The following is a 23,449-nucleotide window of genomic DNA, read 5'->3' as shown; positions in this document are numbered from 1 at the left end:
TTAGGCTGTTTCTGTAAGGGCAAATTTCTATAAGTGGGACTGTTGGGTCAAAAAGCACAAGTATTTAAATTCAGATCAATATTGTCATGCTATCTTCCCAAGAAGCTGGTTTGGAATTCTACCTCAGCTATGTATGTGAAATGAGCCTGCTTTCCCATGGCCTTGACTTATAAAACTCGTTTCTATATGCTCTCCTAGACACAGAGAAACCAAAGCCTCTTCCGTTGGCACTTGAGTACCACCAATAGTAGATATTTAAATGAAAACATGTTTTTTTTTTTTTTTTTTAATACTGGAAAATTAGGTAATGTAACACAAAGAGAAAAGACTAATATAGAGCTTAGGGAGACATGACTAAAGCATGAATTATGGTATCCAAATGGTACCTATATTCTTAAAAAAAAAAAAAAATCCTCAGAAACATTCTAGCCCTCCCAAATAAGGCTAAGTCTTACTTTGATGTTGTCCAGGACCCTTTTAAACTCCAAAGGTTCATCTTTCCCCTCCATAGCTGCAGGATCTAAGCCGTCTCCCCCATAAATGAACTGGATGATATCACCGGTGGAGCTTCGGACTGTCAAATCATACTGGGAGCAAAGATCTTCAAGGGATTTGACAAGCCTTCTCTGAAGGAAAAAGAAGGGAGTGCTCAGCTGCTCGAGACCAGTCACTTGTGCAGAGGATGAGAGCTGCAACTCCAAGTTTCAAGGTCATAAGCCCCTTATTTTTTTACTTTTAGTTTTTTTTTTTTTTAGTGCAGGAAACTGAACCCAGGGCCTTATACATGCTGGCAAGACACTGCAACTGAACCCCATGCCTAGTTCATGACCATGAGTACTTTAGTCCCATAAAAACACCAATATTAGAAATCCCCTGAAGCTTCCTTTTACTCCAAGAACAAGACCAAGAGAGTCTCACTGGCCTGTGTGGTGATTCAGAACACTCCAAACTCCAGCCACTCTGTATTTTAGAACACCTGAGATTTAAACTGCATCACCCCCAAAGAACTCTGAGAAAGCTGTTTTCTTAGGCTGTTTTGCCTTTCCCCTCCTTCTCCCTAAGGTATAAATCAGTGCAATGGCTTTGCATTTTTAAACACAACCTTAAGCCAGGACCCCTGCAGACTTCAATATGAATTACAGAGGACCAGGCTCAGGCCCTCTTCTGGGACAGAGGGGAAAGAGAAGAGAACAGGGACAGCATTGTGTCTGACCCAGCAGGCAGCAACCATTTCTCAAATCTGCTTAGAGAGAACCTTCCACTAGCAGAATACTCTAGATAGCAGTGTAATGGTGGCTCTATGAATCAGAGAAAGAAATTATCCTCCAGGCAACTTAAAAAACAAAATTTCATTGTGCCAGAACTAATTTCTTCTAGGTAAACACACTGCTCTGGAAAAGTTACACTGTCTACTTTAAAAAGATAAAGACAAAAAACAGTCAAAACATGCCATGGGAAGAGTGGAAAAGCATTTCACAGCCTTCTGGGTTTTTGACAGGAATGCACTCTCCAACTGAAGGACAGCTTCCCACCAGAAGATGAACAAGAGTATCAGATAATGACAAAAAGGTACAGAGAGGCTGTGGAAATCTCTAGTTTATTGGTCATGGTCTCCCAGCTTGTGAGAGCCACATCCCCAGACCTTTTTTAATGTTTTATTTTGAGACAGGGTCCAGCTAAGTTACTTAGGGCCTTGCTAAATTGCTGAGGTTGGTCTTGAACTTGTGATCCTTCTGCCTAAGCCTCCCAAATTGCTGAGATTACAGGTGTGCGCCAGCACTCCAGGTTTGGAGTGTTGCCTTTTGCTGGTATTGTGTTCTAAGAAGTTAATATATTCAAAATTCTGGGGGTGCTAAGGCTGTAGCTCAGCAATAGAGTGCTTGCCAAGTATATCCAGGCTCTGAATTTGATCCCCAGCACTGCAAAAAACATTTTTTTCCCCCAACAAATATAGTTAAGTTATGGAGTAGAGAACAAAAATGATCACAGGACACTGAAAATAAATCCACTGCTGTGGTCTTCTGGAAGAATACAGAAGAGATGAATTTTCACTCTTTAGCCATTTTAGAGTATGTTTGTGGCAAAGTTTGAGAAGCCAAGCACAGATAATTTCTTAATTTTACCCTGTAGCCCAGAGCTGTACATCAATGAATAAGCAGTTAAGTATCTAAGACCTCTGGTGGGTTCTGGAATAGGTATTGGGGCCAATTAACCTGATATTAATAATGACATGCCTGTAATCCCATCAGCTTGGGAAGGTGAGGTAGGAGGATCATAACCTGAAGGTCAGTTTGGCAACTCGGTGAAAAAAAAAAAAAAACTTGGTGGAAAAAAAAAAAAGTCTGGGGAGCTGGAGGTGTAGCTTAGTGGTAGAGCACCCCTGGGTTCAATCCCTAGCACTGCAACAAAACAAAACAAAAAGATGAAATGACATAAATAATTGCAAAGTGGAAAAATCCTCTGTGTGGGAGGCATGTAACCCCACCTTCACATGCTAGGAAACAGTCTTGGAAGGTTGAATAAGAGTGTCCTGGAAAACACTCTTAGCAGGTCCTCCTCTAGTGGAGCTTTGGAACGTGCCTGATCTTGATTTCTCAAGGTATACATGATAATTTGGAATGTGTCACCTTTTCTTTGTTCTTTATTTCCAGAGTACCTACATTTCTAAAATTTTCCCTTTAATACTAATACTGGATACATTATCGCTCATGTGCAAAACATATCCACACTCAGCAGGGCCTTGTCCTGTTCTGTTGCTAATGGGAGACCTTTCTTCAAGTTACCTGCATGTATCCTGTTTCAGCTGTCTTTACAGCCGTGTCGACTAGACCTTCCCGACCGGCCATTGTGTGGAAGAAAAACTCGGTTGGTGTTAAACCAGAATAAAAGCTATTAGCCACAAAGCCTTTGGCAGCTGGGAGCTAAAGAGAGGTAGAAAAAAAGAAAAATCAAACAAAATAAAGTTCAAGGGTCACAATTCTAAAATCCATTCAAATCAGAAAATGCTCCACCTTTAGACTAAAACTACCTGGCCAATGCACTTCATGAACTGGCAGGCTTTATATGCCCTTGCCTAAAAGAGAAATAATTTGGGCAGACCACCCTTACTAGACATGAGGAGGGTGAGGTCCCAGATAGGGCTGGCACAGGTGCTAGTAGCAGGCAAGAAGTTCAGGAAAAGGAGGCCTTGGCTTGGGCTATTATCTGCCTGCTTTCAAGTAGCAGCCCAAGCAGTTGAGAACCTTGAGACATCCTTCCTGTGGGCCAGACCTGCCCACCTCCAAAACATAACCACATGTTGCTCGTGTTTATGAAGTTTCATTTTGGGACACTGAAAATATTCTGCTCGTTTAAGAAGTTTCATTTTGGGATGCTGAAAATATTCCAAAAGTACACTATGACTATAGGTATGACCTGCGAATATACCAACAGTTGGTGATCTGCACAATTTAAAATGACAAATTTTATAATACATGAAGTATGTGTGAATACAATGGCAAAAATATATATACCTATACAAAACATTGCACAGAATGGCTAGCAGACTTTTATATGAATAGGTCTGTGTTCCTCAGACAATCTAGATGAACAGGACTCCAAAGTTCTACTCAATCCACTAAGGCTTACCTTTGAGTGTTTTTCAAAGTGAGGCAAGGACCTGTTTTCAAAGCCATCTGGCACTCGGGAGCCACTGATAGCTTGCTGTCCCACACAGGCAATCATCTGTGATATGTTAATGAAGGAACCTGGGGAACCAGGTCAGAAATATCCATCACTTACTGAAATATGGCTAACTGAAGAGCAGGGAGCTTAGTGGGGTAAGACAGGAACATGACTCAGCATGCAGGCCTTTATCCTCAATAAGCCAGAGCCCCGGGGGTAGTAAAGGACAGAACTACATTAAGACAAGTTGGGGCTCTCAGTCAGGAGATTGGAGGGTGAGAGGACTCAAGTGCATGCCTGGGTTGGAGAGAAGGCTGGGGAGACGAGTCTTTAAGAAAGAAGCAGCCATGGAGCTGGACTTTTGAGGACATATGGTTTGGACACAAAAGAGAATGGGGAAGAATTCCAAAGTGAATGGAAGAGTGAGAGGCAAAGATGGAGGAATGGGAAAGCATCAGGTATATACAAGAAGCATAAAAAAAGAGAACAATGGGATAACAGGAAGCAAAGTAAAAGAGAAATGAGATTAGATTTTAGTTGGGTTAAAAAGCAAACAAACAATAACAACAACAAAAAAACCAGAAACAGCAGCCTGGAGGCTCCGAGTTTGAATGCAGTGCCATGAAACCTAATGTTTTAAAGGCCTGGGTAACTATGAAATTAAAGAGTTTTGTTACATCATTAAATGCATCATTAAAAAATTCCTAGCTGGTGGGGGGCTGGGGTTATGGCTCAGTCAGTGGTAGAGTGCTTGCCTAACATGTGTGAGGCCCTGGGTTCGATCCTCAGCACCACAAAAAAATAAATAAAATAAAGATATTGTGTCCAACTACCAAAAAAAAAAAAAAAAAATCCTAGCTCTCTAGTGAGGATTTAGCAGCTTAGTGGGGTGAGACAGGAACATGACTCAGCATGCAGGCCCTTTAAAGATCAAGTTTCCTCCAAGTTTTTCTTCATACCCAGAAATCTACCCACATTACCATCCAGTTCCTCCAAAAGAGTTAAACTTCCTAAAATTCATAATTAAGGAGCTATCTGTAATCTAAAATGTAGGCCCTTAAAGAAATGAAGAACCCGGGCTGGGGTTGTGGCTCAGTGGCAGAGCATTTGCCTCGCACATGTGAGGCACTGGGTTCGATCCTCAGCGCCACATAAAAATAAATAAACAAAATAAAGAGATATATACATTTAAAGAAAGAAATGAAGAATCCATTTGAAGCTACAAATACTGATGTTATATTTTCCAGAACCAAGTCAGCCATCTGCATGGAGAACACACTGGTAGTCGGTTAGGCCCTGGGGAGGGACCTGCGCACCTTTGGAGCCACACAGTGCCATGGTGAGGGGACTGTTGCTCTTGTCCAGCTCCCGGAGGCAGGCACTTCCAGCATGATCACGGATCACAGACAGCTCCTTCAGGATCAGTGCCTGGTGGGAGAAAAGGAGATCTATGGGGGGTTGTCTCTATTGGCTTTGTGGATTATAAATATTCTTTGTGATATTTAAAGAAATTTGGGAATACTTAGGCAAGATGTCAGATGGCCAATTAATAAAGGTTTCAGTGCCTCAGAGGACCAAAATACTCTAGCTATATAAATACCTGCATCTTCCATGAGGTTCTGGAATCAGTATATATGGCAAAAAAAAAAAAAAAGTAACAAACTTGAAAAATCCTTTAAATGGCCTATAATATAGAATACACAGGGCTTTGGATATAGTTCCCATACAACAAAATACCTGTGTGTATATATACAGCCATGTGGACACACATATCCCCACATAAGAGCGAAATAGGAAGTCTGTTAAAGAGGACTGCTTGTACAATTTATACAATTTGTTGACCTTTTCATGCCATGTACCATGAATTTGCATGAGCTAAGCCTAGGATGAGGTGACTCTACCAAATGTTCTTGCCCATGAACACATCCAGGTTGCCATTCTTCAACTCACAACATAGGATGCTGAGTCAGCTAGGAGACATGATTCTGTTAAAATTGGTCCGACAGAGGCCTGAAGTCATTTTCTAGGTAGGTGCCAGTGAGAAACAAACTTATTGCTCTTTATAAGACTTGGTGAGACTAAGAATGATTTGTGTGAATACCTCACACAATTATGGTTTCTTTACTTTAGAAAATACATTTCAGTAAAAAGCTTCTCTATGTTTCAAGAGGCTTTCTTCCTCACTGAGGTGAATTAAAGCTCAGAACCATAGGCCATGGCCGAGGGTAGAAGGGGTCAGGCAAAACCTTGGTGTCCTCTGCCTGCTGACCTGGTTGCTTCAGAGAGTTTCAAGTTCCCAGGGAGTGAGCCTCATTGACTGAGCCCCCCAGCTAAGCTGGCTTTAAATGTGAGGGGGCAGCAGGTTGGCTGTGTGATTATCAGATGTGAACTTTCCATCCTGTATCCAAGTCTCTTTAAAGACCTTCCATTCACAGAGCTGTGGTGCCAGTTTCTACAGAAAGTTGCTGAAAACAGAGAGGGCAGAAGCACTAATGGGCAGTCATAGGGGGTGTGAGTGTGAGCTTGAGACAAGAGCAGCCCCATGTGGCAGAATGAACAGATGGCTGTGTTTTCATCACCTGGAACACGGGAGCTGGAAGGGATGTGAAGGACTTGGTCAAAGGTCCCGCCCTTGGTAAACAAATGGGCATACATGTGGCCAGCATAGGACCAAGACCCAGGAGGCTGTATCCTTACTTTCAGCTCCTTAATACCTTCTCTGCATGGCTGCCTGCCCATGCCCTGCAGACATCCCTTCGGCTGTGGTGAGCATGCTGTGGCTGATCCGAATCATAGGGCTGCTCTTACCTCCAGAGTCTCCTCGGCAGTGCAGCCAGGCTGCTGCTGCAGCTTGCCTGTGTTCAGGGCTTCGATGTATTCATCACATTTCTTATAGCCAGCATTCAGCAACTCATACTTGGCCTTCAGTAGTCCTTGGCCAGGTGTGACATCACCGATCCCAATTGAGAATCCACGGTTAGCTGCAGGAATTGGTGGGCAGATCCAGAATAGAGCTATAAATGTTGCTCAAGAAAGCTCCTAGGTATAATTTATATTGTACTATGAAGTAATCCCTCTCTTGGGGCTGGGGATGTGGCTCAAGTGGTGGCGCACTCGCCTGGCATGCGTGCGGCCCGGGTTCGATCCTCAGCACTACATACAAAGATGTTGTGTTGGCCGAAAACTAAAAAAAAAATAAATATTAAAAAATTCTCTCTCTCTCTCTCTCTCTCTCTAAAAAAAAAAAAAAAAAAAAAAAAAGTAGTCCCTCTCTTATCTGTAAGGGAAATATTCCAAGAGCCCTGCTGGGTGCCTGAAGCTGCAGAGTACTAAACCGTATATGTAATACTGTATTTTTTCCTATACATTCATACCTATGATAAAGTTTGATTTATTGTTTATTATTTTAAACTGAGGATTAAATCCAGGGGTATTTAATCACTGAGCCACATTCCCAGCCCCTTTTAAATATTTTATTTAGAGACAAGGTCTCACTGAGTTGCTAAGTGCCTCACTAAGTTGCTGAGGTTAGCTTTTAAACTTGTGATCCTCTTGCCTCAGCTTCCCCAGTCTCTGGGATTACAGGGATGCGCCACCTTGTCCGGCTAAGTTTGATTCATATGTTAGGCACTGTAAGTGATTAACGATAATGAATAGAATAATTCACTATAAGATACTATAATAAAAGTTATATAAAAGTGGTCTCTTTCTCTCAAAATATCTTATTGTTCTGTACTTACTTTTTCAGACTCTCATTGACTATAGGTAACTAAACCACAGAAGGGAGGACATGATATATAGACTACCACACATAATTTGAAGTATAAAAAATGTTTTTATACTCAGGAGACTGAGGCAGGAGGATCCCAAGATGAGGCCAGTCTTGGGCAACTCAGTGTGAACCTGTCTTAAAATCAGAAAAGACAGATGATGTGGCTAAGTGGTAGCGTGCCTGGGTTTGATCCCCCAGTACCATAAACAAACCAAAAAAATCTCACAGAAATTTGTCACAATTCAATCAAAGAACAGCTTCCTATCTTAGCCCCTAGAGAGTTAAATAAAATAACAAAGACTCACTTACTCTTCTCCCAGACCTTATGATCCCTTGGGGAATGCAATGTTCTCCACTATAACATAAAGTAGAGTGAGTGATATTTAATACTAAAGAGCAGGCTCTAAGATAGCATGGCAGAAACCTGTCTGCCCTTGTATTTTCAGAAATCACTCCCAAACAGAGAACAACAAGTGAACTCAGTTGTGGTGGCACACACCTATAATCCCAATAACACAGGAGGCTGAGGCAAGAGGATTGCAAGTTCAAAGCCACTACAACTTACTGAGACCCTGTCTCCAAAAAAAAAAAAAAAAAAAAAAAAAAAAAAGATGGAGCAATACCTTCAAAACTAAGGGAAACTAATTTTCATTCTGTAATTTGATATCCAGACAAAGAATCAATTAGATCAGCAGCATAGGGATTTTTGGGGGGGCATGAAAAAATCATTTGACACATGCCATGCTCAAAGCATGTGCAAACAAAGGCAACTAATGAGTGTAAGAGCAATACTCAATCATGGGCTTAGGCTGAATCCTGGGAGGCCTGGAAAACAGTGCTTCCAAGGTACTTTGAGGCAGCCCATGAAGGCCTTTTATATAATACAAAGCTGTAGGCAAGAGGGAGTGACTGCAGATTTTGCAGAGAGAAAAGCAGATTTAAATCTACAAACTAGTCAATTCTGTCAATTTCATTAATAAATGCACTCATACTTCGTATGGAACAAGCATCATTTTTTCTTTGTGTGTGTGAGTGAGTGAGATGAACCAACTATAAAGGATAAACTATCATAAACCCTAAAACTCTTAATCACTGTAGCAATAACAAGAGAATGCTGAGACACTCACACAGGTACACAGGGGCCAGCCTGGCAAGCCGGGACATAGCATCAGCAGCTTCATTCTGCCCCCAGTCTCGCAGCAAAATGTAGAAAATATTATTCTTGGATCCTGATCCCAGTGTTCCTTTGTCCATGCTGCCACTCATCAACTCACTGTTCTGGATTGTGACATCTGGAACAATAATACTGATTATGCATTTAGACAAATGATTACTTATCACATTCCAAAATGAATTTCAGGCAGTTGCTACTGAAAACTAACAGCAGTATCATTGTAAACAGCCCACACTCCAAAAAGGAAAAAGAAAAGAAATTTAAATCTAGAAAGCAACAAAATACAATCTAAAATATGAAGCTAGCCTGAGGGTGTAGCTCAGTGGTAGAGCAGGTGCTTAGCATGCATGATGCACTGTTTGATCACTAGCATGCAAAAAATTAAAAAATAGAACAAGAAGCCAAAGTATCTTAAAAAGCTCTGTGTGTGTATATGTGTATGTTGTCCTTCCATCATGCTTTGGAATGTAGCAGTTTTAGGAAGACTCAAGTGACTTGCAACTAAATCCTGCTATATCTGATCTTCACGTTATCAAAACACTTTGCTGAGAAGATGAGACAGGAAAAAAAATGTCTTGGGATATAGCTCAGTGGTAAAGAAGTATTTGCCTAGCATCATATGTGAGGCCCTGGGTTAGATCTCCAGCACCAAATAAATAAGTAAATAAAGAAAACTTATACTTCTTAGTTTTATTTTTGGACACGAAATAATAAATTATATGCCTTAAGTAATGAGACCCTACTTGTAATCCTAGCTATCAGGAGGCTGAGACAGGAGGATTGCAAGTTTGAGGCCAACATTTGCAACTCAGCAATACCCTGCCTCAAAATGAAAAAATAAAAAAGGCAAGGGATGTAGCTCAGAAGTAGAGCAGGTTCAATCCCTAGTACCATAAAACCACCACGATAATGGACCCTTGTTGATGTCCCCCCAGTTCAAAAGAAGGCAAAATAGAAGACAAATTGCATTAACTGACAAAAACTATTCATTTAGAGAAGAATACTAACCACTCGATTACACATCTACATGATCTCTACCTTCTAGAGAAATGGGGAATTACATATGAGAGAAGAAGGACCTGCTTCTTCCTGAAGCGTCAACTTCCTGCTAGAGGCCTTTGGAGAAACATTGGATTTGCGGCTAAGGGAAAGTACCTGGTAAAGTTAATTTCTGGCCACCTGCTTTTCTGCCATATGTCTGCTCCCCCCTGGCCGCCCCCAGTTCTTTCAACTCACAGGAATCATTGACACAGAGATCTTCCCCCTTGCCACAGTACTGCTTGCCCTTGGTTCGGAGGTTGGCCCTCACTGGATTGTCATCACTAGGTCTGAGGATGACACTGAAGATCTGTTTTCCGGTCCACAGGGTGACAGGCTAGGGATGGAAAGGAAGCCAGAGATGAGGGGCTGAGCCTGGTCTCTACCACCTTTCACATAAGGCAAGATGGTTCAATGATTCCACACCAAGCCTGGCACCAACACAGTTACACTTACTCTATCAGATGTTCTGCACAGACACACATGTACTTGTGTATGGACACATAACTGTAAGCACCTTTACTTATTTTTAATTTTCTGGTGGTATTGGGGATTGAATCTAGAGGTCTTCTACCATAGAGCCACAACTCCACCCTTTTTATTTTATTTTGAGATAGGATCTCACTAAGTTGCCTAGGCTGGCACCAAACTTAAGATTCTCCTGCCTCAGTCCTCCAAGATGCTGGGAGAACAGGTATGTGACACTGTGCTCAGCCTGCACGCACCTTCAGTATTGTAGGATGTGGGAGACGAACTTTAATTTTCTCATCCTTGCCAACCAATATTGAAGCAATGATTTGGCAAGCCTTGGCTCTGTCAAAGAAAGTGTCCTTGAGAGTGAGGAGATAGGCACCTAAGAGTGTTAGAACCAGCACAAAACAAAGAACAGGATTGAAATTAGAGAAATCCATATGCTTTCAACTTTAAAATACAATCATATTACTTACCAACACAATGAATTAAGTATGCAGTGCTTATTGGCTCCCTCCTCCAACTTGAATCTAAGCTCAGTAAAGTGTCTTTGTTTTGCACACTGCTGAGTCCCTGATACGGGGACAGATTCTAGGCCATCAGGCATTAGGCCTAGAAAAAGCCCCATGGTGGGAGCTGGGAGCATTTGTTGTAACCCAACAATTAAAAATACCTTAAACAGGCTCATGAGCAAACTTAGTAAACAAATATAATTAAACACAGGCAATTAAATAGCTTTTCAAGTCATCACATGAATCATTGTGAATGAGAATCCCCATGTTCCAGAGTCAGAAGTTTATTTCTCATGAATTTCACACTCGCACCTGTTAAAAAATCCTGAATAGCAGCAATGAGTGGCTCCCCATTCCTTGGAGTTACCAGGTTTGCTTTAGTCTGAAGGAGAAATAAGCACAATAAGTTAGGCATTTTTGGCTGCATGATGTAGTCCAAAGACCTGCAGAACAAAGCTTTCCGACTGTTGTGAATGAAGAAAGAATATCAGAAAAGGGAACCTAAGAAACGGGGGGGGGCAGGGGTCTTAAGCCTTGTTTTCTCACTCACTCCTAGTTCCTTCCCCTGTTAAGGAGAAGGAAAAAAGTACCAGAAAGATTGGCCTTGGAGGTTCATATTGACACTAAAATGAAATCTGGGGAAGTTGCTTTAGAATTCTACAGAGTTCTATACATGCAAGACTTTACCTATTATTAAGTGTACTTCTCCAGAGAAAATTCACTTCTATGAATGCTCAGCAGCACTGTGACCTCTGAAGCCAACCAAGTCCATATAGCTCCACATGATTGTAGAATTGCTCAATTTCTCTTTTTTGAGACATTACATCTCAACAACAAAATTGAATTTTGTGGGATGGGGGATGTAGCTCAGTGGTAGAGCACGTTTTAGCAATGTGAGGTCCTGGCTTTAATCCATAGCCACCCCCTCCCCCCGCCCCAAAGGACAGGTTACTTGTATTCGAGTGCTAGTGTGACTGCTCCTTGCTTTTTTTTTTTTTTTTTTGAGGGTTCGGGGCCAAGTGCTTTGCTCTTGATGTAGAGGTGCTCGTATGCTCGTGGGTATTCTGGGTCTCTTCACCCACAGTCCTTTGTGGCAAGGCCTTGTTATTGCCTACTTCTCAATCACTGCTCCTTCAATTGGAGTGGGAGATAGGATACACTTGCTGGTTCCCTCACCTGTTTTAGAGCATCTCTCTGAGGTAGAATAGCAGATGGTTTGGATATAGGAGCAGAGGATGCGGGTGGAGTTTTTTTTTTTTTTTCCTGAAAACTCTTCTGGGTAATTTGGGTCAATATCCAAGCTAAACCCTATCACATTTAACCGAGAACTGCTGAGTAAGAATGGGAGATAACAACTTTCTTTCATGAAACTGAGTGGATTTATTCAGCTGGTAACCAAGGATTCCTCCATCCCAACACCCTAGAAGCCTGTGTCTTACTGTTATCATATTTTTTTGGGGGGGGGGATGGGGGTACCAGGGATTGAACTCAGGGGCACTTGATAACTGAGCCACATCCCAAGCCCTATTTTGTATTTTATTTAGAGACAGGGTCTCATTGAGTTGCTTTAGTGTCTTGCTATTGCTGAGGCTGGCTTTGCACTCATGATCCTCCTGTCTCATCCTCCTGAGCCACTGGGATTACAGGCGTGTACCACCATGCCAGGCTTACTGTTATCATTTTTAACTATATTGTAAGATGGCTATAGTGTAGATTTTGAAAAGCAAAATCAGAGATAAAGTCTAACTGGCTGGTTTCTATTACTATTAATGGCTATTATTCTCAGTAACATTCTAAACATTACCTTTTGTTAGAAAAGCAACGTTTTTTGTAGAAAAAAATGTACAAAAATAATTGTTAAAACCCCAAAACTATGCAGGAAATGCTAAACCTAAACCAAAAATAGGTTAGAAGTATCACATCAAAAATGGTAAAAAAGGATCTGGGGATATAGCTCAGTTGGTAGAGTGCTTGCCTCACAGGTACAAGGCCCTAGGTTGAAACCCCAGCACCCCCCCCCCCCCAAAAAAAAAGGTAAAAAAGATGGGTGTTATGGCGCACAACTATAATTCCAGAGGCTTGGGAATCTGAGAGAGGAGGATTTTGAGTTGAAAGCCAGCCTCAGCAATTTAGTGAGGCCCTAAGCAACTCAGTGAGACTCTGTCTCTAAATAAAATATAAAATGAGCTGGGGATGTGGCTCAGTGCTCCTGGGTTCAATCCCTGGTACCAAGAAGAAGAATTAAAAAAAAAAAAAAAAAGGTAACAGGTAGCTAGGCACACTGTGCACACCTGTAATCCCAGAGACTTAGGAGGCCGAGGCAGGAATATTACAAAGTCGAGGACAGGCTCAGCAACTTGGCGAGGTCCTAAGCAACTTATAAATAAATAATAAAAAATAAGAAGAAAGGGCTGGGGATGTGTCTTTGTGGTTAATCACCCTTGGGTTCAATCCTCAGTACAAAAAAACAAACAACAAGACATTATTACAGACACTAGCTCTCTATTTCCAAAGAAGACTGTCCAAAGGCTCAAGAGAAATCAATGAAACGCCAGATAAACACAGGCACTGGTGCCACTGCTAGTTGTGGTGTTATTTTTCACAGGCCCCCTACCCCCATTCCCCTCCTTAGCAGAAGCAAAGCTGGGCCACATCACTTTACCTACCCCCATCAGAACAAGGGCTTCAGCTTTAGCTTCTTCTGTCTGAGGAAGATGAAGATTCATTTCATCCCCATCGAAGTCCGCATTGTAAGGAGTACAGACACACTCGTTAAATCTGAAGGTCCGGTGGGGCTTGACTCTGGCCTGGGAAATACAAAACAAAATGGGAAAAGGACTTTGGCATGCATTCAAAAATTGGTTTCAAAACATTGAAAAATGGCTTCCTGGAAAACTGGACACTTTAAGGAAGTAAATTTTTGGTATTTTTTTTTTTGTTCTCTGTTGCTTTGCCAGGCGCTAAGCAACTTAGCAAGACCCTGTTGCAAAATAAATTATAAAAACTGGCTGAGGATATGGCTCAATGGTTTAGTGCCCCTGAGTTCAATCCCCAATTCAAAAAGGAAAAATCTTTTCAGCATTTTAGCTCTTAGTTAATATGCAAAGTTAAATCAAAAGTCAATTTTCTGGCTGGGCACAGTGGTGCACACCTGATTACCAGCAGCTTTAGAGGTAGGGGCAGGAGGATTGTGAGTTCAAAGCCAGCCCCAGCAAAAGCAAGGTGCTAAGCAACTCAATAAGATCCCGTCTCTAATATACAAAATAAAGCTAGGAATGTGGCTCAGTGGTCAAGTGGCCCTGAGTTCAATCCCTGGTAACCCTTCCCACACACAAAGCAAATTTCCTGCCATATATGTGGTGCTGAGAATTGAGCTCAGTGCCTCACATGTGCTAGGCAAGTGCTCTACCACTGAGCCACAACCCCAGCCTCACATTTTTATTTCCAAGTAAAACTAGTTACTTTCATATTGACTTTCAATTAGATCTTCTCTGTTGCTTTGCTGCATATAAATTTTACATTATACATATTAAAAGTAGCTAAAGTAAGCTTAAAATTAAATAAGTTTCACTCAGCTAAACACTGAGAGGGAGGTCACATTACAAAAATTTGAGATGATGTGCAATTTTAGGAGTCTGTAATTAAGCAGTGAATACACACAGCAAATTTTTACTTGAAAGAAAATAAAAACAATAATCCCGTACTCACCAGATGAGCCATTATACTCAATTTGTGCAGTGAGGGCTGCCGATTAAATAGCACTACGTCTCCATCTATGAGGTGTCTCTCTACAATGTCACCATACTTGAGTTCCTGAGCCATCTTTTCCCGATTTCCGTATTTCAAAAACCTGAATGTGCAGTGATAAAGGTGACCTGTGACATCAAAGTTCTTTGACACCAGATTTCTGCCACTAAGGATTCAATCTCTAAAACATTTCATTAAATCAAAGACACCTCCATTTTAAACTCAGAACATTAATTTTTGTGCTAGCAAAAGCTATTAAATTATGACTGTTGATTTAATATATTTCCTAATTTTAGAAATGTTAGAATATGAAAAAAACGTGTCTGAGAATCACAGAAATATAATAATAAATCAGCTTCTCCCGCAGGCCCTGCAGAGAATCCTCTCATGAGTCAAAATGCACTAGTGGTCAGTTCATCATGCTGCATAAGCCACACTTGGCCCTGTGAGTGCCACGGAGTTAGGAGTGCACTGAAGGAAGCCTAGAGAGCTCAGTGACACAGGAGATGATCCACTTTCATAATCCAAGGTAGTCTGTCACCTAGGCCTGCTAATGTTACATGCCAGGGAACACATGAACACTTCACATATATCAAAGATCAAACTAAGCAAGTGACACACACACAGGCCCATTGAAATTTAAAGAGATATTTCCCATATGTGGAAGTGTCACAGTCATCGTACTCTGGAGTGCATACTGTGGTTGAGCAGGTGACAGTGAACTTGGTCATGAGAACACAGTTAAATCTAACTAGATTGGGAGAGCATTCATTACCTTTTCATTTGTGTATGTCTCTGCTGGATGAAATTAGCTCCTGGGTGAACTTCAGGGCCATTTCGAACCAGTTTCCTCAAAAAATTGATGTTTGCTTTGTTTACCTGAAAGACAATTAAAAACACAGTAAGATATTCTCAGGTTTCTATAAGCCTGTAAACTACTGATTGTGTCCTAATCATTCCTTGAGTAGATTCTAGAAGAAAAAGAAGCTCCCCTGGGCAGCCTGCTGTCTGCGGTCTTAAGTTTAACAGTCTATAGTGCCAGGTCCAGTCTCTACTCAATCACTCACTTGCTGAGACCTGGCCAAGTCCTTTCTGGCCTTTGGTTTCCCCATCAGTAGAACGAACAGGCTGGACTGATGCAGACACCTGTCAGAATATTCTGTAATCCAAGAAACAGGTGGCAATTTCATCTGTAATTGTTATTATTGTTTAATTTTTTTTTTTTTTGTAGTTGCAGGGGGACAGAATGCCTTTATTTGTTTATTTTTATGTGGTGCTAAGGATCGAACCCAGTGCCTCATATATGCTAGGCCAGTGCTCTGCCACTGAGTTACAACCCCAGCCCCTCATGTGTAATTATTTACAAGAGGTGCACTGCCTGCCTTAGTCACACTCTGCAGCCTCTTGGGTAGCTGTTTGTAGAAGAGAATGTCAGAAAAAGAAACTCTTGCATCATTTATAACTCAACTGAGGACACTCAGCACAAACCTCACCAGAAGCATCTATCATCTGGGCTAACTGAATCATACGGGCATAGCCCATCTATATGCTCTTTTTATCAGGCCCTGTAGCCACGTAAACTTTCATAAAAGGAGAGGACTGTAAATACCATAATATACTCACTGTGAGTGCGAACTGAGTATAAATGGTGGCTGCCTTTCTAGGTATACATCGATAGCCTTAAAGTGTTCAAACTCTTTGACTCAGTTATTCCACAAGTTTAGAAATAATAATATCCCCCCAAAATTAACCAAGTGTGGTGTTTATTAATTACTTTAAGATGAGACATAAACCAACATAGAGAGGTATGTACAAAATTAAAAAGTGAAAAAAAGGTGCAGAATAGCATGCATAACGTATACGAGTATATGTATATAAAATCGAATACAACTGTGGTGTATATGTCAAAGACACAATATGTGCTTTATGTGTACAAGACAAACTGGGAAGACACATATATTCATATAAATGAAACTGTGGTTGGGTGGTTGATTGGGGACTTTCCTCTGTCTATAGTTTGGAATAGCAAAACATCATGTAAAAGTCTGGATTAAAAACAAAGAATCTGGGGGCTGGGGATATAGCTCAGTTGGTAGAGTGCTTGCCTTGTATACACAAGGCCCTGGGTCCAATCCCCAGCACCACAAACAACAACAACAACAACAACAACAAAAACCACAAAGAATCTGGAAACTAATTGGTACTTACCTTCTCAGGAAAAGTCAGGATTTTGGCCACATGCACTGGCACAGCTACTTCATCAATCCGGAGGTTGGGGTCAGGCGAGATGACTGTTCTGCCAGAAAAATCCACTCTCTTTCCTGAGAGATTGCCTCTAAACCGACCTAAATAAATAAAAACATGTCATAGGTTCTCACAGCATGTTGTTCACTGGGAGTAATATGAACCTTGACATGGAGGAAAGCCAGTGATCTCCAACTAGGTAAGCCAGATGTACATTCTACACAAGGATATCAAAGACAGTAGGCTATCTTCTACACATTTTGTGAGAAACCTACCCTGTTTTCCCTTTAGCCGCTGGACAAAACCTCTGGTCCATTTTTTGGGTGCCATGTTGAGGGGAATACCGGAGAGCTCACTGTTAATGTAGAGGGCACACTGCAACTGTAGAAAATCCCAGTCCTCCATGATCATCTGGGTCTTGGCTCCAGAGATCCGATGCTAAAATGAGCAGTGAAATATCAGAAAAAAGCCTGATCATTTAATTTTTCTTGTGTTTTCTTGACCAGAGGTTTGGGAGAGACACTACAAAACACAAACTAATGGGAAGCACTGACCTTTTTAATAACATCATTTAGGAAAATGATTTCTGTCAATTTCATCGTAAGATCATCTTCATTGGTGCCAGATTTCAAATCACTCACAACGGAGGGTCTAATACACAAAGGAGGCACTAAAAGTCGTGTGAGAATCAAATCAGAGGGCTTTCCAGCTTCTGGATTCATCAGAAGTAGAGGGACATCTTCAGCAGGAATTCGTTTAAATAAATTCAGAACTATTAAAGGATTCAAGTTTTCCTAAGGGAAGGAGGAACGGAAGGAATGGAGAGAGAAGGTTAGTTTCCAATAGGTAGGGCATGCTCTTCCTTCTCCATGCTCTCTAACCTGTTCACCACTTAAATTAGGGCAAGTGGCCAGCATGGTGGTGCAGGCCGATAATCCCAGCAGCCCGTGAGGTGGAGGCAGGAACTTGTGATCCTCTTGCCTCATTCTCCCAAAGTAGCTGGCATTATAGATATGCACCACTATGCCTAGCTAAAATCTGATCTTAATTGTGAAAAGGTGCAAAGAGCCTGATAGGTTACCGACTAGATGAGATCTCAGTATATCCATGTATGGAAAACTATGAAAAAATTATATGCAACAGTTCATGACTGTAATTCCAGTGATTTTGGGGCCAAAACAGGAGGATGACAAGTTTGAGGCCAGCCTCAGCAACTTAATGAGATCTTTCCCCCAAATCAAACGGGCTGGGGATATATCTCAGTGGTAGAATGCCCCTGGGTTCAATCCCGAATACCATAAAAACAAGAAAACAAAATAAAACAAAGACACCACAGAAATAGTTACTGACATAAAAAGTTCATAAAATATCGGCAAATGAAATAAGCATGTGCATATGTGGTCCCATTTTAAAGAAAAATGTACGTCTTTGCAGAGATGAGGAAATGGAAGCATTTAATGAGGCGTTGAGTTGTTAACAGGTGTCTCTGAGTGGAATCATAATCTTTTTGCTTGTGTTTTGATACTTTAAAGTTTTAAAATGAGATTAAATTGCCTTTGAATTAACTTCATTAATAAAAACACTACACTATAAAAACTCACTCATAGGAACTATGTAGATTATCAGAGATCCTATGTCTTGTTGTCTACTCATTAAATTTTCTGGAGGGATGGGGTGTGGTTGTGCATGTCTATATTCCCAGCAACTAGGGAGGCTGAAGCAAGCAGAAGGATCACAAGATTGAGGCCAGCCTGAGCAACTTAGGGAGACCCTGAGCACTCAGAGAGACCCTATCTGGAAAAAAAAAAGGGGGGGGGGGCAGCTGGGGATAATACTGCAATGGATAAAGCACCCCTGGGTTCAATGTTTAATTCCCATTAACAAAAAAACAAAAAACAACAATAACAACAACAATAAAAAAAACCAAAAAAAATTTTTTCTAAAAATTTATATATTAAAATAAATTAATTTGATTAATTTGGTAGGGGGATTTAAAATTGAGTGGCTGAGAGTGTATGTTACAAGTAGAATTGCTACACTTAGTGAGAAGAGAACAAAGAAAGAAATATTTGAGTAGCTATTGACATTAAGGACCGCAGCAAGATAAAGGTAGGGCAGTCCTGCTTTGGAGGACAGCAGAGTGTAGCTGGGGAGAAGGGACGAACCCCAACAGAAAGGTCTTTGCTCAGGCCCTTGCCCAATGTGTATTCCCTTCCTTAGCCTCCCTGTTTCCCAGCTACAGGCATTTCATTACCACCTGGGGCAGTCAGGTAGGAAATTAATAGAACCCTAAGAATGGGACAAAGGCCAGACTTCACCAAGAGTACCAGATAGTATCAGACAAGAGATTACAAACATCCAGAACTGAAGGGCATGAGAACTAGCAAGTCTGGAAACCCCTTCTTACCAAGAGCAGTCACTCAAGAGTGATGTGACAAGATAGAGTTGGAAAATACCATGGTAGGTGAAGTAAACCAATACCAAAAAACCAAAGGCTGAATGTTTTCTCTGATAAGTGGATGGATCATTAATGGGCGTGGGGTGGGGGCAAATGGGAGGAATGGAGGAACTTTGGATAAGGCAAAGGGGAGGAAGGTAAAGGGAAGGGGCACAAGGGTAGGAAAGATGGTGGAATGAGACGGACATTATTACCCTAGGTATATGTATGAAGACATGAATGGTGGGACTCTACTTTGTGTTCAACCAGAGAAATTAAAAATTGCGCTCCATTTGTGTACTAAGAATTGAAATGCATTCTGCTATCATGTACAACAAATTAGGAAAAAAAAAAAAAAGTGATGTGACAGCTGGGAACAGTGGCATGCACCTGTAATCCCACTGATTTAAGAGGCTGAAGTAATAGGATCACATGCTTGAGGCCAACCTAAGCAACTCAGTGAGACTCTGTCTCAAAAAATAAAAAGGGCTGAAGTGTAGCTCAGTGGCAGAGCACCCCTAGATTCTGTCCCCAGTATTACAAAAAAGCAAAAGAAGAGGGATGTGATAACAGCCTCCTGAGAGGCACACATCTGCTCTGCATCAGGAAAAAGAAACTAGGAGTTGCTGGCGAGAAGCACAGGAAGGCCATCATTCTTGGCCTGCTTGTGATTTTCCTATACTTCATCGTCTATGTGAGGAATAAAGTCTATTTATGCCCAGTACAGCTATAATTTTTAAATATTTTACAATAAAAATTAATAAAACTTATTTACTATTTAAAAAGAACTAAAGGAAATAAGAAAAACAAGTGAGGGTACAAGGGCCAGTTAGTTCATAAAAATTTAGTGCCAGATAAATACCATAGCACAGTCACATGATTATTCCTGGGAACTTAATTGGAATTCTCATTTCATTTGAGAGAAAGTGGGCATATGCAGGTTAGGAGGAGGTGCGAGAGGGAGGGGTGGGTAATTGACATAGGGAAGGCAGGAGGAGGCCAGCATGCATTTTCAGGCTCACCTGTGCCCTTCCCAGCAGTGGCTCGACTTCTTTGTTATGCTCAATGGCCGTTTCGAAGGACTGAAGGAAACTTGATACAATAGGATCCACCACTTTTTTGTTGGTCTTGTATTTCTCGTGAATTATCTTCAGTAAGCCACACTTCTTTACAGTACCTATAAGAGTTCATTCATTTACCAAAGATTAAAAAATTCACTTTTTAGGCTGGCCAGAGGTTAGAGCCTGGTTAATGGAATTGCTGAAATTACTATAGCAATGAAAGGTGAGAGATGCATTTCCTTATAGTACATTTGTTGCTAGGCTCCTGCGCCTAATTTAAAAGGGGAAAAAAACTGACTCCCAAATATTACATAAAGCTAATAAGATAGAGTGAATGAAAAGGGCTGTCACTGAGCCTCCTGCATATTCCACTCACCATTAAAGGCACCACAGTGATGGCAAATACTTTTCTTCCGGCACTTGTCAGAGATTTTCTTCTTGAGGCCTCGCTTCTGAAGGTAGGTCAGGCCAGGCCTCTTTAGGTAATCCAGAAACTGCTGCTTCTCCTCCTGGGACAGCATGATATGGCAGCAGGTTTTGCAGATCATCTTTTAAAAATTAAGCAGAACAGATGATTAAAAAAAGATGAATTCTTTCCTTTATAAAATGACATTCTCTTGTCCTGTAGATGGGACTGGTTGACATCATACACAGATTTGCACATAGATCTGTACAGAGAGGCAGCCTGTGTTCCCAAAATGTTAGCAGGACTCATGACAAGGTGGTAAGGTTTCTGCTAACTTCTTTTTCTTTGTGATGCTCAGTATTGCTTAGATTATTATTATTGTCATTTTTTATAATGTATAGTTACCACCTTCCCTAGGGGAATAAAGAACCCTTAAGTGAATTTAATGTAGTACAAGATGAAAACATAATGTATTTAGTATAAAAATTTCCCCAGATGCATTCCTCATTGCTCAGTTTCAAGGTTCACTCCATTGACCCTGACAATCATTTATTTCTTGGAAATAGGATTTATTTCTTGGAAATTAGGATCTGTGTGCTTACCTGTAAGATGCCTATTACAGCTCTGAAGTAACCCACATGAAAACATGGCAACTCCAGGTCGATGTAACCATAGTGACCTAGACAGTCAGCTAAGTTTTTTCCACAGGTTTCACAAGGACGGTCCTTTTCACTGGTGCCCTTTGGAAGAAAACAGCAAATGATCAACAGAGACCACTGGATAGGATGGGAGCTCAGTCCTCACACCTGGTGGATGACTCAGTATCAGAACCAAATGGGAAGCTACAGTGTATTCACATCTGGCTGATGGATGGCTGGAGGCCCAAACTGTCTCAGATATGCAGAAGAGCCAGGAAGGAAAGAAGCCCCGGTTACTTCCAATCTTGTAAGTCAACTGATTAATCAGTAGGTCAAGACTCAGGCACTTAGAGGGGAAGGAGACTTACCATCCTGTGGTCAAGCACCCCATACAGTAAGGGGGCATGGTTGTTGTCCTGGCTGTACAAGTTCTTACTCACAACCTGGATGTGTGCCTGTTGGCGCATCTCCTCAGGTGACTTCATTCCAAAACAGATGTGGCTTCTGGAATAGAAAGAAATGGGAGTTACAACATCAAAACTTGTAACCAAAAATTGTGATCATGCAGCACACCAAACTGTCTTTCCAACTCTCTCTTTAAGCTCTTCCTCATCAATATTAAATATACTCAAACTTTTGCTGTTTTTCCTTCAAAACATCCTTCTGTCCTACCAGACTATCTAATGCATGGTTCTCACCAAGGTCATAGAGGTGACCTACTTGCTGCAGAATCTAGTAAGACCTTCCTCATTTTATTGCTTTGTGGCATTAGCAGTCCATCTCCTCCCCACCTCCATCTTGAAATCCTTCCTTCTCTGGGTTCTAGGGACACCATACTCTGAGTTTTCCTCCCCTGTCTAATTATGCCTTCTTTTAGTGGCCCACCCTACCAAGGATTACAATCCTTGTCCTCTTTGCATTCTATACATTCCTCCTAAGTGATTACATAACTTGACTATGTGTCAATGTCTGTCAAATTTCTTTCGGTCAGCCACTTCCATTCTATTGGAAACCTGTACAAGACACCTATTCTGGACATTTCCACTTGGATATCCCACAGGCATCTCAACTTGCCATATCTAAAATGGATACTTTCCCTCCCATATTTCGCCCTTCATTCATTCTTCCAATAGATTGGGTTTTTGCTATGGGCCAGAAACCACTCTAGGTGCTAAAGATTCAGATTAGATAAGATAAATAAGTTCAGTTCAGAGTGGTGAAGACAAATAATAAATAGATATAGTCAGCCTTCTATAGCTATGGGTGAGGAGACTCCTTCACACAGCTTCAAATCTCTTGCTTTGTTCTCATCACCCACCTTCCAGTATGTTCCTTGAAGAAGACTGCTTGGTCTGCCTTTTTCTGCCAGGACCCATTATGTGCTCTCAAAACCCTTTCTGCCTACACTGCTGACCTTTTTACTTTCTCCAACTAGACAACAAAGGTCATATTCTTGTCCTATTTTTTTTTTTTTGGTTCTGGGGATTGAACCCAAGAGTGTCTACCACTAAGCTACATCACAGTCCTTTTTATTTTGAGAAACGGTCTTACTAAGTTGCTTAGGGTCTTGTTGAATTGCTGAGGTTGGTCTTGAACTTGGCATCCTCCTACCTCAATCTCCCCAGTTGCTGAGTTTACAGGTGTTGCACCACTGAGCTCAGCTCTGATCATGCCTTATCGCTAATGCTCAACACTGCACCCAGCACACAACATTCTCCTGAGTATTTGCCTCAAGAATGATGGATTCACGTTTAAACTGAGAACTTTAATCGGGGGCCATTGCCAAATATATAAGCTCTGAGGGAGAGCTTCATTAGCGGTTTCACTGCTGAGGCTGAACTGTGATACAAGCTTTCTAGCTGACAACCCCATCATTCGGGTCAGCACATACCGCCTCCTTGTCATGCGCTCTGCGGCAAAATTCACATAAGACATAGTCCCTGCCCCGGACTGCTTTCCTGGCTATAGCTAGGGAAAGAGTTCGATGAAAAAAAAAAAAAAAAAAGGCTGGGGGTAGGGTGTCATCACATGACTCCGGGAGACCCGCGTTTCGACCCAGGTTGTTCCCTTGGCCCAGGCTCAGGCCGTCGGCCTTCTCTGCCCAAGTCCAGGGACCTCCAGGTGCCAAAATTCCCTTGGCCTGCCTAGTGCTCTTTGACCCTCCCTGGTACTTCGGATCCTTGGTCACACCTGCTCTCCTCCTAGAGTCCCTCACCTGTGACCCTTCGAGTTAAGGGACCTCTAACCTCGGCCCCCACTGCCTCTCATTCCTTCTCCCTTTTTTAT

The 23,449-nt window shown here is 41.5% G+C and overlaps 1 protein-coding gene across 2 annotated transcripts in view; it reads right to left on the bottom strand.

The window, feature by feature from the left end:
* Polr3a (RNA polymerase III subunit A) overlaps positions 1-23,449 on the bottom strand; it is a 40,706-nt gene that overhangs the window by 17,087 nt on the left and 170 nt on the right. For both annotated transcript variants that reach the window (XM_058577905.1, XM_046419765.2), the window contains exons 2-20: positions 21,532-21,667; positions 21,128-21,265; positions 20,496-20,667; positions 20,081-20,235; positions 17,176-17,415; positions 16,897-17,059; positions 16,586-16,722; positions 15,153-15,256; positions 14,339-14,480; positions 13,297-13,437; positions 10,943-11,012; positions 10,373-10,500; positions 9,846-9,984; positions 8,563-8,727; positions 6,472-6,644; positions 4,980-5,091; positions 3,628-3,746; positions 2,784-2,921; positions 456-626 (exon numbers count right to left, since the gene is read on the bottom strand). In XM_058577905.1, coding sequence (XP_058433888.1) covers positions 456-626; positions 2,784-2,921; positions 3,628-3,746; positions 4,980-5,091; positions 6,472-6,644; positions 8,563-8,727; positions 9,846-9,984; positions 10,373-10,500; positions 10,943-11,012; positions 13,297-13,437; positions 14,339-14,480; positions 15,153-15,256; positions 16,586-16,722; positions 16,897-17,059; positions 17,176-17,415; positions 20,081-20,235; positions 20,496-20,667; positions 21,128-21,265; positions 21,532-21,667 — 2,743 coding nt within the window. The remainder of the gene's footprint in view (positions 1-455; positions 627-2,783; positions 2,922-3,627; positions 3,747-4,979; positions 5,092-6,471; positions 6,645-8,562; positions 8,728-9,845; positions 9,985-10,372; positions 10,501-10,942; positions 11,013-13,296; positions 13,438-14,338; positions 14,481-15,152; positions 15,257-16,585; positions 16,723-16,896; positions 17,060-17,175; positions 17,416-20,080; positions 20,236-20,495; positions 20,668-21,127; positions 21,266-21,531; positions 21,668-23,449) is intronic.

Source organism: Marmota monax, unplaced genomic scaffold (assembly GCF_021218885.2).
Source record: "Marmota monax isolate L192 unplaced genomic scaffold, Marmota_monax_Labrador192_F-V1.1 WCK01_AAM20220418_F8-fsc00019, whole genome shotgun sequence".
NCBI lineage: Eukaryota > Metazoa > Chordata > Mammalia > Rodentia > Sciuridae > Marmota > Marmota monax.
Note: the sequence above shows the minus strand (reverse complement) of the source record. Positions and strands in the feature narration are given on the sequence as shown.